General features: G+C 35.3%; 1 protein-coding gene across 4 annotated transcripts in view; it reads right to left on the bottom strand.

Annotated features, from left to right (window-relative positions):
* LOC106467420 (serine/threonine-protein kinase WNK1-like) overlaps positions 1–17,563 on the bottom strand; it is a 136,491-nt gene that overhangs the window by 41,920 nt on the left and 77,008 nt on the right. For all 4 annotated transcript variants that reach the window (XM_022395601.1, XM_022395600.1, XM_022395602.1 and 1 more), the window contains 3 exons: positions 9,467–9,667; positions 7,422–7,613; positions 1,132–1,251 (listed from right to left, as the gene is read on the bottom strand). In XM_022395601.1, the coding sequence (XP_022251309.1) occupies positions 1,132–1,251; positions 7,422–7,613; positions 9,467–9,667 (513 nt within the window). The remainder of the gene's footprint in view (positions 1–1,131; positions 1,252–7,421; positions 7,614–9,466; positions 9,668–17,563) is intronic.

Here is a 17,563-nt window from a genome sequence, read left to right as displayed (position 1 = left end):
AACACCAATTAACTATGACCAATAACCGTGAGGTTTGGTTTGGTTCCTGGATTAGCCCGGGAATTGCCTTGAAGCATCTAATAGGAGCACCGCACTACTTGTGGGTGATGCTGTGTCCTAATTGGACGCTCGCCAGGACACAGAGAAATTTTGGTTTAAAAACCCATGTCAGGAGCTGCAAAATCAGCTCTCCAGCCAACAAGAAACTATTCTCTAGTTTCCAGGCAGTTCAGGACGAAACCATACAGTTGAGATCCTCTAATGTAGCTACTGCTTCAAAGTTTCTAACTCTCCAGTAAGTATCTCTGTCTCTTGATCAGTCCTTGCAAGAAGTATTAAAGTTTCACTATTACTGTTTAAAGATTTGTATGTTGAATTCTCATAACAAGAGATTGTTGTTAAAAGTTAATAAAGATTACTTTGAGTATTTACTGTTGGTCTGAGACTCATATTCTGTAGTCTAACTGTAAACTCCTCGAGTTAGCGACTTGTGGCTCCACTCGTCACGACAAAATCCTCCAACAAATAAATTTGGTGTAAAGGTTGGTTTTAATTGAAGCTCCAACAATTAAGCTCACCTGAGCGCTAACCTGTTACAATAGTATAACACAATTTGAGTCGATGTGTCACTTGAAAGTCAGTAATATATTCAAAACCAAGATTCTGTGTACTGGTATTCAAGAGTTCTCATCAGATTGAATCAGCAAGCATTATTATAATGTTGATATTTTGTGTCATTTTATGAGTATAATTAACTAATAAGATTACAGTGATCTGACTACTATTAGCAAATACATGCAAAAAATCATGCTTTAAAACACTTCTGATAGAAATACAACAGGAGGAGGGAGTCAGGAGAATGAAAGTAATTTGAATTCTGATCTTTAACATACTAATCATTTGAATAAGATGAAACTAGGCAATATCTAAAAGATGAAACTCAAACCATATCATCAAAAATGGATTAACAAAGTACATTGATATATATATATATATATTAAGCAATAATGGAAAGAACAATGTATTAAACAACAGCACGCAGATAATGCAAAAGAACAGAACACAGCAAGATCAAAAAAGCAGTATGATTAAAACTCAAGTGAGAAAGAAGGAAGATGACAGAGAACTGACCTGGACTAAGTATCCAGGGATTGGCATGGGTGAAATATCACAACAACACACAAGATGAGTCAGAGCATAAAGTTTTTTCTTCCACTGCCCTGCTTGCTTCCTGCTTCTGCTTCCATGACCCTGACAAAGTTATATTTATACTATTCTAGTTCATCCTTATCTTATGAAAACAAACCTTTAATGTCATACATTAATAACTAACTTGATTTATGGAAGAGAGCACAGCTGTCTAAAGCCTTAATAAGTCTCTGTTTATAAGACACTGAATTCAAGTCAGAGAATTATAATGTTCAAAATTTGTACTTGGAGATTTGTACAAAGGGCTAGCAAAAGCTTGTTAAAAGGTAAGAGCTAACACTAAAAGAAACTGACACTCAAGTAAAAGTTTTGCATTATATTTAATGAAAATATAATTGTGGTAAGGTATTAAAACACTGACTATTCCATAAGCTCATCAATGCAATGAAACAGGAAGAAATCATTATCATTTGAGTGTAACCAATGCTACTGTAAAAAATTTCTTTATCTCCCATTCTTATCAAGTGCAAGTCACCTAATGGTTTTAGAAAGATTATGATGACTGACATAGTTTCAACTTTTAGTGTTACCAAGATTGAAAAGATTTGTTGCAAAAAACCATTGCTATGAACAGGTTTGGTCACAGTTCTTTAACAAATGTTCAGTAAGACTTAATGTTATATACTGGGATATTTGATGATTCAATTAGTGACTGAGTTTATATATCTGATGCAAGGTCCACAAAGATTTGAGGTTTTAAAAATACTCTTAAATATGAAAAACTATTTTGCTTGTCCATTTAAAAACATAAAATTTTGCCTTGTAGGCAGCTAGACATATCCAAAAAATACATGGAACATGTGAGTAAAATTAAGATTTTATATATTCCTCTGTAACTTTCTTGACTGATCTCTCTTTTCTGGTTGGACTCACCAGCCATATTTCTATAAAGAAGGCCAAAGACTGAATTATGCACCACAACTATATATACAGCCCTTCTAAGGACTTTCCTGAAAACAGCAACAAATTAGCATCCAAAATGTAGGTTAAAACAACTAGCAACTAAATAGTAATTAGAGACATAGGTGATTGTACATGCTACTAACTATGACTACAATTGATTTCATATTAATGTATAATAAACCAACTATGGACTCAGCTGGTCAAACAAAAACACTACATAATTTTCATTTATCTTTTTGTGTTTTTGTAAAGAAAGAACTTTTTTCAACTCTGAAATAATGAGACTTTCTTATTAAATTAAATTAGCAACAAGTTTAATAATTTCATGAAACTATATATATACATAAACTGGTTTTATCAAGCAGAAAACTATTAAATTCTATTTTCTGTACATAGAATATTATGGCATGCATATGAAAAAAAATCCAGACCTTCACAAAACATTTTGTGTGATATTAAGTAAAGCTGTAGCATTCTTTTGGAATAGAAGATGTTATTTTACCCTTGAATGCAATAGTAATAAATAATAGTAGTTTTATCTTCCATCAAGGTTACATTTGTTTGCATCAAGTAACATTCTAGCACAAAACTATAATTTACATCAGTCACTTCATGAGATACAACAATTAGTCCTGATAATTCTAAAATCAGATTGGCTGGTAATATTGGAACAATACTCATGAAAAAGTGTTTCTGTCATTCTACAACAACTGACAATAAATCAAGAAGTCTATACAACCACCGAGGTTTGAATTGAAACTCTGTTTGAACAAATGAATATGAACTACATGCAAGCATATACACACATGTCTCACACATGTATATGTAAAAAAACATACATAAACTTATAAAATAATCCAAAGAAACCCATCACAATAAAGTTGAGAATAACAAAACACATTAAGTTACCTTATTTGCTTCACTTAATAGAATGGTTCTGTCCAGGGTGATGCAAGATGTTAAAGATTTACTCATGGAGCTTTTGGAGCCACCTTGATATTAGGCATTCTTAATTATGAAATTCACCAGCCATTTCAGTGCTACATGATTTGTGTAGACCATAAATTTATGTCCACATAGATTATGATGGAAGTCGCTCAGAACTTGAACACCACTTACTAGCTTCTTTTGAGTTGTACAATACCTCCTTTCTATGACATTGCTATAGTAGGCAATAACATGTTCTTTTCCATGTTGTTCTTGAGACAAAACTGCTCACACTGTAAAATCACTAGAATTTGTATCTAAAATGAATGGATCTTCAAGAGTAGGTAATCCAATATCATTCAATATTAATCAATTCCTTCATCAGTTTGTGGAATGCTTATTTGCAATCAGCAGTCCATCAAAACTTAGTTGGCTTTTTCAGTAATATATATGTAGAGGACGAGTTATATAAGAGAATGATTTCATAAAACAATGATACTAAGAATACAGTCCAAGAAATTCTCCTATCTCACACAGGTGTTTGGTGTTGGCCAATTCTGGACAGAGTCAATCTTCAATGGATATGTGGACACTCCTTCTCTGCTCACTATATGTCTAATAAAACTCATATGTTGATAGAAAAACTTGCATTTTTAGGATTTAGCTTAAGATTATCTTTTCTCAACCAATTTAGAACATTCCTTAGCTTTTCTTAAGCATTATAAAAGGTCTTTGCATGTGTGATTTATGACATCCATGTAGATAAACACAATGTTCTACATAATTCAGACACAGTGCACTCCATTTATCTATGAAATGTAGCAGGATCATTACATAACCCAAAAGGTAACGTGACAAATTATCACAATCCATTTCCTGTGGTAAAGACTCTTTTCTTTACGTGCTTTGTCGACTTCCTCTTGCCAATATCCACCTATAAAATTGAAAACCATTACAATCCTGATGGAGTATCCAAGGTAGAGTCAATCTCTGACAGTGAGTAAGCATCCTTCTTTGTAACTTCATTTCCCTTCTGGTAGTCCACACAGAACCTTGTGGATTTGTCATTCTTCACAAGTACAAAAAATTTATACACATAGAATAATACTCAGTTCTATCTCACCCTGTTCTTGCATGGCTTCTATATCTTTGAAAGGCTGTCTGTTTTGCAACTGGTAGTCATTTGGCTAACTGAAGTATTGGAGTTGCATCTCCAGTATAAATTTTATGAGATATTCTACTTGAGGTCCACTGGAGAAAGTATCCTGATATTCTGTGAGCAAGTTATGTAACTGCTGGCACTTACCTGTTGTAAGAAATCCACAGCTCTGGTCATACCTCTTGTAAGTAAAGTGGTAAGCTATCCTTATATAAGGGTTTAGCATCAGACTTCCTACACTTTTCCTCATAGGTGACTACTTCTGATATACTTTGAAGTGGAAGTACTACCTGTACAACCTCATATCTTGCAATATCCCATTCAGACTTGACTCAAATTTCATAGTTTGTTGTATTCTTGGCCCTAAAAATGACATAATTATTCTTCAGGTCCACAAGTATTCTACCAACCATTAGTCCATCAAAATACACTGGAGTATTTGTTTCTAGTACAGCCATGTCACTAGATTTAAATTTATTTTTTAACAAGTCTTGGTATGAGTCTTTCACTTCTAGGTGGTACAATGACTGCTTTCCTGGTTGTCACAGGAAATTCAATATCTGGTGCAGAAATTGCCATGTAATGCACAGGGGTTCCCTGGTCATAGACTGTGAAACTATCTGAAGCTCTAACCTTGCATCCATGTTTCCAGATGAAGTCAGTTCCAAATATGCACTTTTCCTCAATGTTAATTATCCATACATCATAAGCAATACAAAAGTTTTCTACAGCAAGTGTAGCTTCTAATTTTCTTATTACTGGAACCTTATGTCCACTTGCTGTTCACACAATTCCCTCTTCTTTCTTAATATCTAGAGGCAATTTCCAAACTTTCATTACCAAATTGGGTTGAAGCATTGTATTTGTAGAACTAGCATCAATAAACATTCTGCAAGGCTTCCCATAAAAAAAACCCATAATTTTCTTTAAATATGAACTTCTTATTTCACTTGGGGCATCTGAAGTTTGTCCTTTAAGTCCAACTAGTTCCTGTTCCCCCATATCTAGTTAGCCTTGGTTGTTCCCCAAACCTGGTTGGGCTCAAAAACTGCTGCTTGTTGTAGGTTGCTAAGCCTTATATAATTTTGCATGTGGAGGATATGAAACAAAATATTTTTTTTTAGGTTATATATATATATACATTTGAAATAACCAAAAAATTATAAATTACTATATTCATACCATAGAATTCCACTCTAATTTATCAAGCTTAGTAATTAAGCTGTATTTGGATCTAAAAAAATATGAACTTTTGAGCAAACTAAAGACTCACCTTACTAGCTTGAATATTTGTATTGAACCAATGAGGTGATGTCATAACACATGAAAACAGCTGAGAAAGGAACTAGGGGGACATTCTGAGCTTCTCGATTGGTTATTCCCATGTCATAGACAGAAGTAAGTGTATATAAGAGAGCATTTCCAAAAATGGAAAGAGGTGAGCAGAAAAGAAAGGAAGTTCATATTTTATATTCTAGCTTGTCAATATTAGTAATTTGAATTTGTAAGGAACTATAGAATTTTTATTTTGACATCACAAACATCTAATATGAACCAATGCTGCATTCAACATACCATGTGACACAAAAATCGATGTTTAGGTGTTTTTTTTTTTTTTAAATTAAGAAATTAAATAATGTATAATACTAAAATTTTAATTATAATCTATAGTTTGATACTAAACTTACTGACATAAATTCATAAAAGTGGGTCAATAAAATTTTGAATGCAATTCAATGCGATGACATGGCCTTTGAACTGTGGCCCATATAGAAAGAGTTAAGTCACATTTTAAGAATTTTATAGGTGTTATAAGCCAGTTAAATATACTTTCTGATCCTGATGTCATCGTTAAGACCTACATCGCCCTCTGGATAACGTTTAAATTGCAACATTAAAAATATGGCTTACAACACAAAATTCAACTTGAATTCTTTACAAATGTAAAATATTATCTTCAAAAGAATTTCAATAAAAATTCAATAATTGAATGGAAAAATATATTCTATAAATAACTTTTCTTGCGTCGTATTTGTTATATAAGTTATATTCCATTTATGTTCCAAAGTCTTCTGTTCTTGAGCCTAACAAAGTGCTTTCTTTCTTGCAACAAAGTGACTAAGTGCAGATTAAGGACATAAGCTCAAAGATCACTACTAGTGTCAATCTATTGCTAACTACGTTCTAACTTTGTGGCTGGATGCATTTGTCTTTGGTATAAGCTGTCTTTGTGAGAAATGATAATTTAAATTTGGTCTTTTCTAGATGTAAATCAGTTATTCTTGGGTTAAAATTATTTGCCCATCCAACAAGTTTCTATATTCAGATGTAGAACATCAACACACAATGAGCATAATAAAAATAATCAAATGAAGATCATTCAGGAATTTCCACTTACCAAACACCCAAACAGCCTGTTCATAAATACAGTAGCAGTTGATGCAACATCTGAATGATTGAACAGACAAATCAAAGATCATTTCACTGACCCATACCTTCATTTTCAAATACTATGCAAAAGGCTATGTGAAAAGCTCCATGAGTATTTAATTATTCCAATTAGTGGATCCTAACTTTTATCTAAAAATAAGCAAATGACAGATTTTAGAGGGATGTTTGTGAAATTGTATGATTAGTAATATATATACAAAATAAGCAGAGCTCCTTCTTACAGTTTTAACACACACACATGTATTAAAGATAAATGTCTTTCATATTAAATTTGGCATGAAACCATAAACAAAGCTTTCATGAGACATAAAGAGTGTGACCACAACTTTAACTTAAACCTGGTGCTCTAGATACCATGTGTATCAGTTTTTCCTTCCAGTATTGGAATTATTTTCTCCTGATACAATTAATATTTCCACTCACTCTTATAAATACATTCTCCTTTCCTCAAATCCTTTAATAAATAAATAATTTTAATTACCTATTCATTTCCTTAAAATGTGCTTGGAATCTTCCAGCAAAAATTAAAATAACCACTATTTATCCTCAGAAACAAAGAAATCCACAATTTGTTTATATTTTGTGTAGTAAGGCATGCTCAGGATGTTAGTTAAGCTTATTTAATGATAGGCAAAAGAAACAGCTAAAATAAGTATGCAAAACTGCAAGAAGGTTAGGTGAAAAGCATAAAAAAGTATAAAGACACTTCTGAGCAAGCTTTAGAAAAGCGATAAAAGATAGTGCAGGTTTCTTCTTTTCAGATAATACACACCTGTGGCTGTGAACAAGACACCAGGTGGACATGTGATGGTTCAACAGGTTGAATGCTGTGGGTGTCTACCTGACTTGATGAGTGTTGGTTGGAGAGAAGCGCCTGAGAGTCAGGTTTGTGTACTGTGCACTGATCATCATCCTGTTTGGGTGTATTGAGGGTGCTGCTTTCTTGACTTCCATAACTTGGCTTCTAAGAAAATTTACAAACATTGCTAGTAAAAGACATGTTAAACATTAAAAACAAATTCAAATAAATAAAACATTTGTTTTTGGCATTTAATAACAACATCAAACAAAGTGCAATAACATAATGAAATATGGTCTTCCATTTTTTTCTGTAATTATCAAATTAAGCTGAAAGAGATGGATACATAAAATTTAACAATATTAGTAAAATTGTTAATTTAAAAAGGGGAATAGGGATCATCAAAAAAATACAGTTAAACAAGTTAAATCAAAATCAAAATATTATATTTTCATGCCTATGACTAGAGACTCTAAAAACAGTAAACTGGAAATAGTATCTAAATTACTTTTAATATATTTTCTCAAGCTACAAATCCCTATTCTTATTCCATGTCTACAGTACTTATCAATTTTAGTGAAGTCAAAATAGGGATTTCTAGCCTGAGAAATTAATGTAAATACTATTCCCAGCCTTGTTTGTTTACTTTTTTTTTTAAAGAGTCCCTAGCTGTAGGCTTGAAAATATAATCTTTGCATTTTGATTCAAGTTTTTTCTGTACTTTTTTGATGATCTCTATTCCCCTTTTTTAAATTAACAATTTTTACTCATTTTTTTACTTAAAAATAGCAATGGCTATATGAAATAGTGCTCCATGCTGTGGTAGATTTTAAATTCTAATTTTTAATTATCTTGTCTGTTGGCTTTTTTTAATGCACAGCAATGGGCAACTACATGCCAAGAGTAAAACACTATCCCCACTAAGCATGTATAAAATTTTACCAGTAGAAAAGCAGCCTTTTCAAATAAAACAAATATGCCTAAAACATCACTTTATATAAAGCTTCGTGTCTTCTAAGATAATTATTTACTGGGCAAGGTGGCTTTGTGCTTGAGGTTTCCCGTAAACATGCGTCAAGTACAAAATCAGCCGCATATTAATGTTTGGGGGTCTTAACTATTGAAATGGAAGGTTTTGAGTGTTATTTCAAGAATGAGTCTACTTTTAAGGTGATTTTTGCCCAACTATTTTATTAGAGTTTTGAGGAAATTTCTGTGTGATCCCTATTATGAACCACAATTATGGTTCATAATTATTTCAAAATATGAAAATAACGAATTATATGGCCTGCTTAATTTAACAAAATCTGATGAAAAGCTTACAAAATACCAACAATCCACCTCTCGTTGTTTGCAAAAACATTAATTTTTTACCTCAATAAACATATAAAAAATTTAATTATTTTAAATCTACCAACAGCAATGCTTACTTTGTCTTATCAACAACCTGCAGTATCTTACTTCCCAAATTAATTAAATATTTTTACATAATCATACTAGGTTTAATTGTATATATTCCTACACTTAAAACAGCAAATAACACTATGCTTCTTCATCATGCATTTCCTTAGTTTTATACATTTACATCATCCTTTATTGTTGGTAATACACAAACTGTGATCAAAACGTTGTCACAGGAAAACATTAAATATTTTAACTGCTCTTTTGTCCGAAATAAAACTATTTATTATAAGAAATGGTAAAACTGGTACTAGTATATAATAATTCTTTTTTAAAAAAATACTACTCATTTGATTTCTTATAAGAAGTAAAGATATGTATAAATATTTAGTCTTAACATATATATATTTAATTTAACCATTCATTTTACATAAATGTACTAACATAATATGAAATGTTCTTTTAAATTATCAACAAGTTTATCTTGACAGGATTTTAACTCTACAGTTTATTTTTGTGTATTGAACATTCATGTTTTTATTAATTACAATTCATGGTATTCTCTCCCATAGTATTCATGAATAATAGGATTCCCTAACCTCAGACATTTTCTGTACCTTTGTTTGATTAAAATCTACTATCTTTTTATTTTCTTGCCGATACTGGAGAGTAGGACTAGGTTTCATTGCTGTAGGAGTAAGATCTGCTACATGTACTATCGGTACTTGATCTGGATGTTCTTTCACTTGCATGATAATGTCACGTAGCTGCTCTATAAACATGACTGCATAATTATCAGCAAGAAGATCAGTCATAACCTAAAAGAAAAACAGACAGTAGAATGAAGTTTAATAAGAATAGTATAAGTAAACACATGAAACACAACTGTTAACACTCTAACAAAACAGTATGAAAATTCTGTTGACATACTAGTGTCTTGATTTTTAAAAAGTAAAACCATGACTGCATAATTATCAGCAAGATCAGTCATAACCTAAAAGAAAAACAGACAATAGAATGAAGTTTAATAAGATTAGTATAAGTAGACACATCAAACACAACTGTTAACAAACAAAACAGTATGAAAATTCTGTTGACATACTAGTGTCTTGATTTTTAAAAAGTAAAAAACAACAACACCATCATATTTGAACATTTGTCCAGATATATGTGTGCTATGCAGGTATATGATGTGTTTTTCAGCATTGTATGGTGATACAAGATTTCTTATATTTTAGTGTTTTTTTTCATTACATAGTTTCTACACTGTCATGACAGCAATACGTGGTCTAGAAAGTCGTTAACATTACCTTGTTCTAGTTGCTTTGTTTCTTTATTCTCTTTAGCAGATGACATCTCCTTTGCTTGCAAGGATATTTCAGTATAGTATAGAGCATCCAAGTTGAACAGGTTTGCACTTCAATATCCTATGTTGGCTTATTATGATGTCAATTAAAGGTAATAACTGATCAATGCTGTCAGAAAACAAAGGTCACAAGATGACACTGTCCACTGGACAAAGGAACTGGGTTTAGTTCATAATTTTGAGCATGCTGTTTTCTACTAGATGATCTATGAGGAGGACCTGCTTTTTGAAGATTGGTGTGTAGAGTTCAACAGCAATTAATCTAAAGAGAAAGAAGGCTATAGGGTTGGACACAATCTAGTGGAATAGGACTGTCCATATACCTGCACAGTGGACTAAGCCCAATTGTTGGGAGCTGCCAAACAGCCACCTCTGCAGTATTGGAATACGAGTCAACCACACTGGCCTTTCAGTAAGTGGGCAGGGCTATGCAGGCCCTCCCATGGAATGCATGCCACCACAATTTCAAGTAATGGGACATCTCCCACAGTCACAGCCAACATCTCCATCTTCATATTGTTGAAGATGGGAAAAGCAAAATGTTTGCTTTGCTTATGGATGTGTGAGGCACTGGCAGAGGAACTGCCCACATTTTTAAGCACTGCAAGGATAGCAGAGTGATATCTGTACCAGTTAACCACTCAGCAGGTTCCTGTCAATCCACAACATCAGTACATTGCCAAGTAGCAAAGTTGACAAGTGTGTTGATGCCAACCATCAAATTAATAGGTCCAAGATGACAAACAATGAGTGGTTGATGATGTGGCCAATATTTCTGAAAACTAACAGAGCCCAAGTTGGACTTGGTCACCAGTTTGAGAGAGCATAGCATTTGACTGATACCAAAGAACTGGGTGGGGCTTGCTATGTATCTATAAAGGTGCAAGGGCAACACATTAATTACTTGTAGACACTGGAGCAGTGAGAACCTGGGTAGACACTGTGATCTTCTAAGATCTCAAAGTGAAGCCACCATGATATCCAGTGAATACTGACTTCATTCTGGCAAATGGTGATAGACTGAACATTAAAGAAGAGAGAAAAGTCTACTCAGTCTAGTGGATGTTACCAACAGAATGAAAGTAATTGTTTCTAATCTTGGGTTTGGACTCGACATTCTCAAGGTAGACGAGTTGCAGAGTTTATCAGTCAGTTTTGCCTATGCAACAGTTAAGCTGACGTTTCAATGAAAAGTCTTCCATTGCTGTTCAGTTCGAGTCCAGAGAAGTGGACTGCACAAGTGTATACAGTACCTCCATGTAAACAAATGGTGTCCATAGTTTAAAACACATAAAATCTAATGTTTTAGTGCCAGGTAACACAGTTACAGAAGTTGCACAAGAAATAAACTGTTTTCTGTCCTAAAAGCAGACAGATTAGATTGGGCAGTGGTCCACTTGACAAGGGAGAAAGCCCCAATGTTGCTTTGCAACTATGGACAATTGGCTGTCCCGCTGGACTCTGGAACAGTCATAGGTACAATGAGAGAAGTGAAAGTGACTGATGCCAGCAGTAATACTAGGGATGCATCCATTAAATTATTACTAAAAGCAAACATGAGGCTACCAACACCCTCATGATCTAACAAAATGAAAGTAACTTGGTGACTTGTTGGGTGAATATATCAATGTATTCGTAGGGCCAGATGGATGACTGAGTTGAATAATGGTGATAGTAACTCGGCACCATATAGACACAGGTGATGCATTTCTTATAAAACAACTACTACACCAACTACCTTGGAGCACTATGGAGGTCACAAGTGCTGAAATACAGTGTAGACATCAGGAGGAAATTATACATCTTTCAAAAATACTTGATCATCACCACTGGTAATTGCAGGAGGAAGGAAAGCATGCCAAGAGTCTGCATAGACTTCTGATGGGTAAACACGATAACTCACATTGACACCTCCCAATTACCACAAACAGATGATTTTCTGGATGTGTCAAAAGGATTCCATTGGTTTAACACCTTGGATCTGGCAACTACACTGGCAAAATGAGCTGGACAAAAGCAGAGCTAAGTCTGCTGTTAACATTAGAAATGGCTTATATGAATTCTCTATCATGCCTTTCAGTCTGTGTAATGCACCAGCCACTTTCGAAAGTAGACAAGGAGCACAATGGGAGAGATGCCTGGTCTGGATCAATGATGTTTTGGTGTTTGGCTGACCTTTCAAGGCAGTATCTGAAAACCTGAGGATTGTATTCCAGCACATAAGAAAGGCAGACCTGAAAATTGAAGCCTGGTAAGTGTTTGACTAGAATAGAGTTTCCACAGACCCAGCTAAAACAGTTGCAATGACAAACTGGCCTTGACCTGTGACAAATGAAGAGGTCAACAGCTTTCTTGCTTTTGTGTTGTACTACTGATTATTTGTGGCCAACTTCTCAATGATTGCAGCACCATTAACAGTTTGCATGAAAGTGGAAGCACACTTTGATTGGAGTGTAGGATGTGAACAAGCATTCCAATCCATAAAGCATATCTTGGAGGATACTCCAAAGACTGTGTGTTTCTCCTGGATACTGATACTAGTGACCAACTGAGTCAAAGCAATGTTATTACAGTTGCAGGATGGAGTGGAATGAATAAATGTGTATGATAGTCATACATTCATGGCTTCCAAATGCAGACAGTGCAAGACAAAGGAAAGAGCTCCTTGCTGAAAATGTCTTTGTAAAGCATATTTGCTATTAGTTGTATAAAGGAGGTTCTCAATCTGGTTGGAACACGATAAGTAGGTAATAAACTTTAAAAATCCAGAGGGGATGATAGTACATTGGGTGATAATGCTGCACAAGTATGACTTTGTCATTGTTCATCAACAAGGCCAGCAACACAGAAACATGACGGAACTATATTTCTGCATGATGAGATTTTGCCCAATTTTGAAATGTATTGATCCTTGATGCTGTGTAAGAATTAAAATGATGACTGTTTGGCCATAGCAACAACTGACCATAAAGTAAAAGACTCCAACAAAAGATGGATGCTGAAGTTAAGGCTTCAGGAGCTCTTGGAATAGCAGCCAAAGGACCCTAATCACCATGGGCATTTTTTACAGTCCAACAAGCACAAGCTCATTCAGCATTTGTGGAGGAGTGAAGCACAGATACACATAACCTGTTGAATATTTATAGACAATTACAAGTGAGAAATGTGTGCTGTACCATTGTCATCAGCCTAAGAGGTGTAGTGCTTTGGCAGTGCTGCAACTAGTGGTTCTCAGAGTTCTGTGGCAAGAGACACTCTTGACTTTACACAAAACCAAGACCATAAGGCACCAAGGTGTAACATAAACTTGTGTTAACACCTGATGACAGTTCTTCTGGTCATACGTGGGGCAAGATGTTTGGTGCTGGTGGCAATACTGTATGATGTGTGCCACTCAGAGAAAGAAATTGACTGAGACAGGGTAAACTCCAACAGAGAATTGTTAGGTCTCCTCTACAGAAGATAATCCTATATATCACTGGTATATATCGCTTTAGGAGTGCCTAGAGACTCTTATTACATACTTGTGGTCATCAACTAGTTCATGAAGTGGGCCTAAGTGTATTCAGTGACTGATACACTAGCACAGATTGTTATGGGTGCATTAGCAGAAAACTGGATAGCCTGATTTCAAACACCAGAGGAAATTTACAACTATCAGAGCACTAACTTTAACAGCCAACTGTTCACTGAATTGTGTAATGCATTAGGTGTGCTGAAAATCCATATTTCACTGTATCACCATTAGCCTTCAGTTCAATGATCTTACAGAATGGATTGCACAAATCACAAAACAATGCTTGCAAAGGTTGTTAAACCTGACAGAACCAACTGGGATGATCAAGTAGGAAAGGTAGCACAGTGCCAAAAGAAGTGCTACAATTAAACAATGAAAGAAGGAATGTTTCAATGCAGTAATTGGGTATGGTTGTAGTTCGTGCCACTGGAACAGAAGCAAATTGGATCCAGCTGTATTGATCAGTACTACTACTCCAATAAGTTGGTCCTCTATCGTATGAAATAAAGCAGATGAAAAACATGCAAAAGCTGCATTCATACGTCACAGAGAGGCCATTGGTGTATTGGCTTGACCAGGAGTCTGAAAAGGAAACTGAGAAGGATACCATTTCGAGTCATTGTAGCCTACCTGAAAGTGAAAAGGAAAAGCAGATACCTATCTGACAGTCTTCTATGAGTACAATGCGTTTCTGGAAGTAGTAGGTATTTCCAAGTTACTAAATGATTATTGATAGTTAGAATGATCATATGATTTAAAAGGCATTTAACCCCTTACTTTCTGAGGTACGGAGTGAATTTTCTGATGTAAAACATCATCTGATTTTGAGAAAATCAGTCAAAGAACTTGGCTGAGTGGTGAGAATTCTGTTGTATGTCACCCAGTGCTCAATGTATTTTTACACTGATATTCATAGAATATATGCCAGACCTATGGTTGAAAGGGAGTCCAGCTTTTCATGAGTATGTACTGGAGTACAGTAATGACAGCTTGAAACTTAATCTTGGAAAATAAACTTTTAGACCAAAAGTCTTGATTCATCTGAATCTTAAAAATGGTTATTTACTTTAAAAGGCTTGAAATGAAAATAAGTTGAACTTGACAGGCCGTAGTTGGCACTACCTTCGGCACATAACCTAGACATTACTGATGTTTTCCATGTGGTAGCCAGAGGTGAGCTGTACAAGTTACTAAAGTACTTAATGCTGAGAGAGTTTCAAGTTTCACATTGAGATGTTTGACAGATTTGTAGAGTTTTAATGGAAAAGACAATGGTGAAAAAGTGACTCACACTATGGTAAGAAAGAGAAATCACAATTCAAATAGGATCTTCAATGATGCAGTTTGACCTGCCATTTATTATAAACACAGTGAGAATATTTTAACTTGATCAAGTTGTAATATTCATGAATGGGTGAAACTGTCAGGAGTACATCATATTCACAAATGATGGTTTAGAAATCATAATAAGTACGTATATGTGATGCATCCAGTGTTTTATTTGGTTGTAATAGGAATATCTTCAGTCAGGCAGATTAAGATATTCTTAATAAGAAAACCGTTTTGAAGCATAAAAATGTTTGCTGTATGTTTAATAGGGGGAGGCAGAAGGTACCACATGCATGATGAAATCTCGCAATTTGTGCCATTAGCATCACATGATTTCTAAATGCAAGAAAGTAACCTAAGAGAAGAAAATGAAAGCATTGGCAAGGGCTAATGGTCAAAGGTGGGATTAGCACACTTGACCTAAGTCAGATTGCCAGTGTATATTCCAAGAAGTTTTGATCCTCATTCCTCCCTACTCAATCTGGGTGCTGTCTGTATGACAACCAGATGAGAGGCTAGGGATGAAGCTGGGTTGTAGACTAGTGCATGCATTCCAGCTGTACAGCAGGGACAACAGTGTTCAGCACAGCCATGGGCAGCTGATCAAATGAAAACCCAGGGATGCTCAGGGATTGAGAAGTCTTCTAGTTTCTTGGATCCATGTTTCTATGAACATGGATGGTCATGAGTGGATGTTTAACCTATAGACATGTCATTTGACCAGTACCTAGTCCATGGTTGTAACTGGACATTACAATCCCAATTAAGCTACACACTTGGCTAGTCCTTTGATCAATTAGAACTTAGACAGCCCCTCTGCATTTGATCTCAGACTTTTGGTAATTAAGTCTCTCTCTCTCTCTCTCTTCTTTTCGAGAACTAGAACTCTGATCTGACGTGGTTCTTCAGCTGCCAAGTAACAGTTGTATGCCAGAAATTCTTCCTGAGCAAGAGCACTGTTGAAGTTGCCAAAGCTGTAACCTCCAATACTGGCCTGACACACAAGAAGCCCATGAATGAGGATGCTTTGTTAACCAATACAATTGGCAAAGGATAGCTCATCATATTTCTGGCTTGGCTGGCCCTGTAGTCTCCAGGGGTTACATGACCACCTTCAATCATAGAGGATCCACGTGCTGAGGGGAGTAGCATCTTGGCAACTGAGAACCTGACAACAGCAATACCAGCCATGGCTCCTGAGGAGCTTAGTCTTTAGATTGCCCTGCAGTCTTTGTCACCAGCGTTCCTGATGCCACTGAAAGAGGAGATGAAGCCTGAAGAACAATGGGGCCTGGTGATCTGTCTCTTCTGAAGGTGTCACTTCTACCAGGAGATGGCATCAAATGTAGTTGCATTTCTGTATTTGCACATCATGAAGTCTAAGAGGAGCTTCATAGTGCTAGGTGCATCCTGAGGGATGCCCAAGTCCCAAAAAGAATAGAGATAGAGAGGGTTTCAAGACAACTCTGAACTGGAAGACTATGATGATGACTATCTAGATGAGCCAGCTGACTTTTGGATCAGCTCCATCCATCAATGTGGAAACCTCCACATTGAGAACTAGGACATCAACCACTAGGCACTCAAGTAGAACCTATGTCATTGTCATGAGCATAGGGCCTCGCATTAACACTCTTGCTGCCTCCAGCAGTATTAATAATTCCTACCCTAGTGTTAACTACACTTTTCTTTTTTATTTAACCCAGGTGTCTATTATTTATATGGATAACTATACTATGTTTAATTACCTCATTGAAGCCACTTGTAATATCTGACCCACTGGTGTGTCACAAGGTCCATAACTAAAAGTCAGTTGTGACCCATCAGTGGGGCGCATGGCAGGAAATGTGTTAAGCTATGTCAAGATCCTTCCCAGAGCACCAAGAAGGTACATTACTATGCAAAAGTGTTAGGACAAGAGAATATTTTGTCATTTATTCCATTTTATGGTGCTAATTCTTCCATGCCATTACAGAATTTAAATTTCAACATTATGGTAATGCTTCATTGATCCCTGTTGACAATTGAATGACCCAGGGTGAGAATACTTATCATTCTTTAGAATTCCCATATACTGGTACCAAGGGCATGTCATAAAAGTTCTGCTTGAAAAATCATACTGAACAAATTTGTGGTCTTATTTTTTAACTGTCATGGTACCCCATGCAGTGTCTTAACTATATAGAAAGAAGCTGGCAGAAAACTAGCATATAGTATTGGTATATGCCAGAAAAAATCAATTTAATAGCACTCCACAAATAAACCTTGATAAAAACAGTGTTTAACACTATGTATCAAGTTTTGTTGTCATGCCATGGCCTTAAAAGTGTAGAGAATTGTCAGTAAAACAGAGTTTGCATACAAGCTTTACATGATGCTGGTTGGACTCTCCGACAAATTGCTGCGGACTTGAAATGCTCCCCAAACACTGTCAAGTATACCCTAGCTCATGAGACTGAGACTTGTAAATTTGAAAATAGGAAAGGAAGAGGCAGAACACCT

Source organism: Limulus polyphemus, unplaced genomic scaffold (assembly GCF_000517525.1).
Source record: "Limulus polyphemus unplaced genomic scaffold, Limulus_polyphemus-2.1.2 Scaffold2608, whole genome shotgun sequence".
NCBI lineage: Eukaryota > Metazoa > Arthropoda > Merostomata > Xiphosura > Limulidae > Limulus > Limulus polyphemus.
This window is presented reverse-complemented; position numbering and strand designations above follow the sequence as displayed.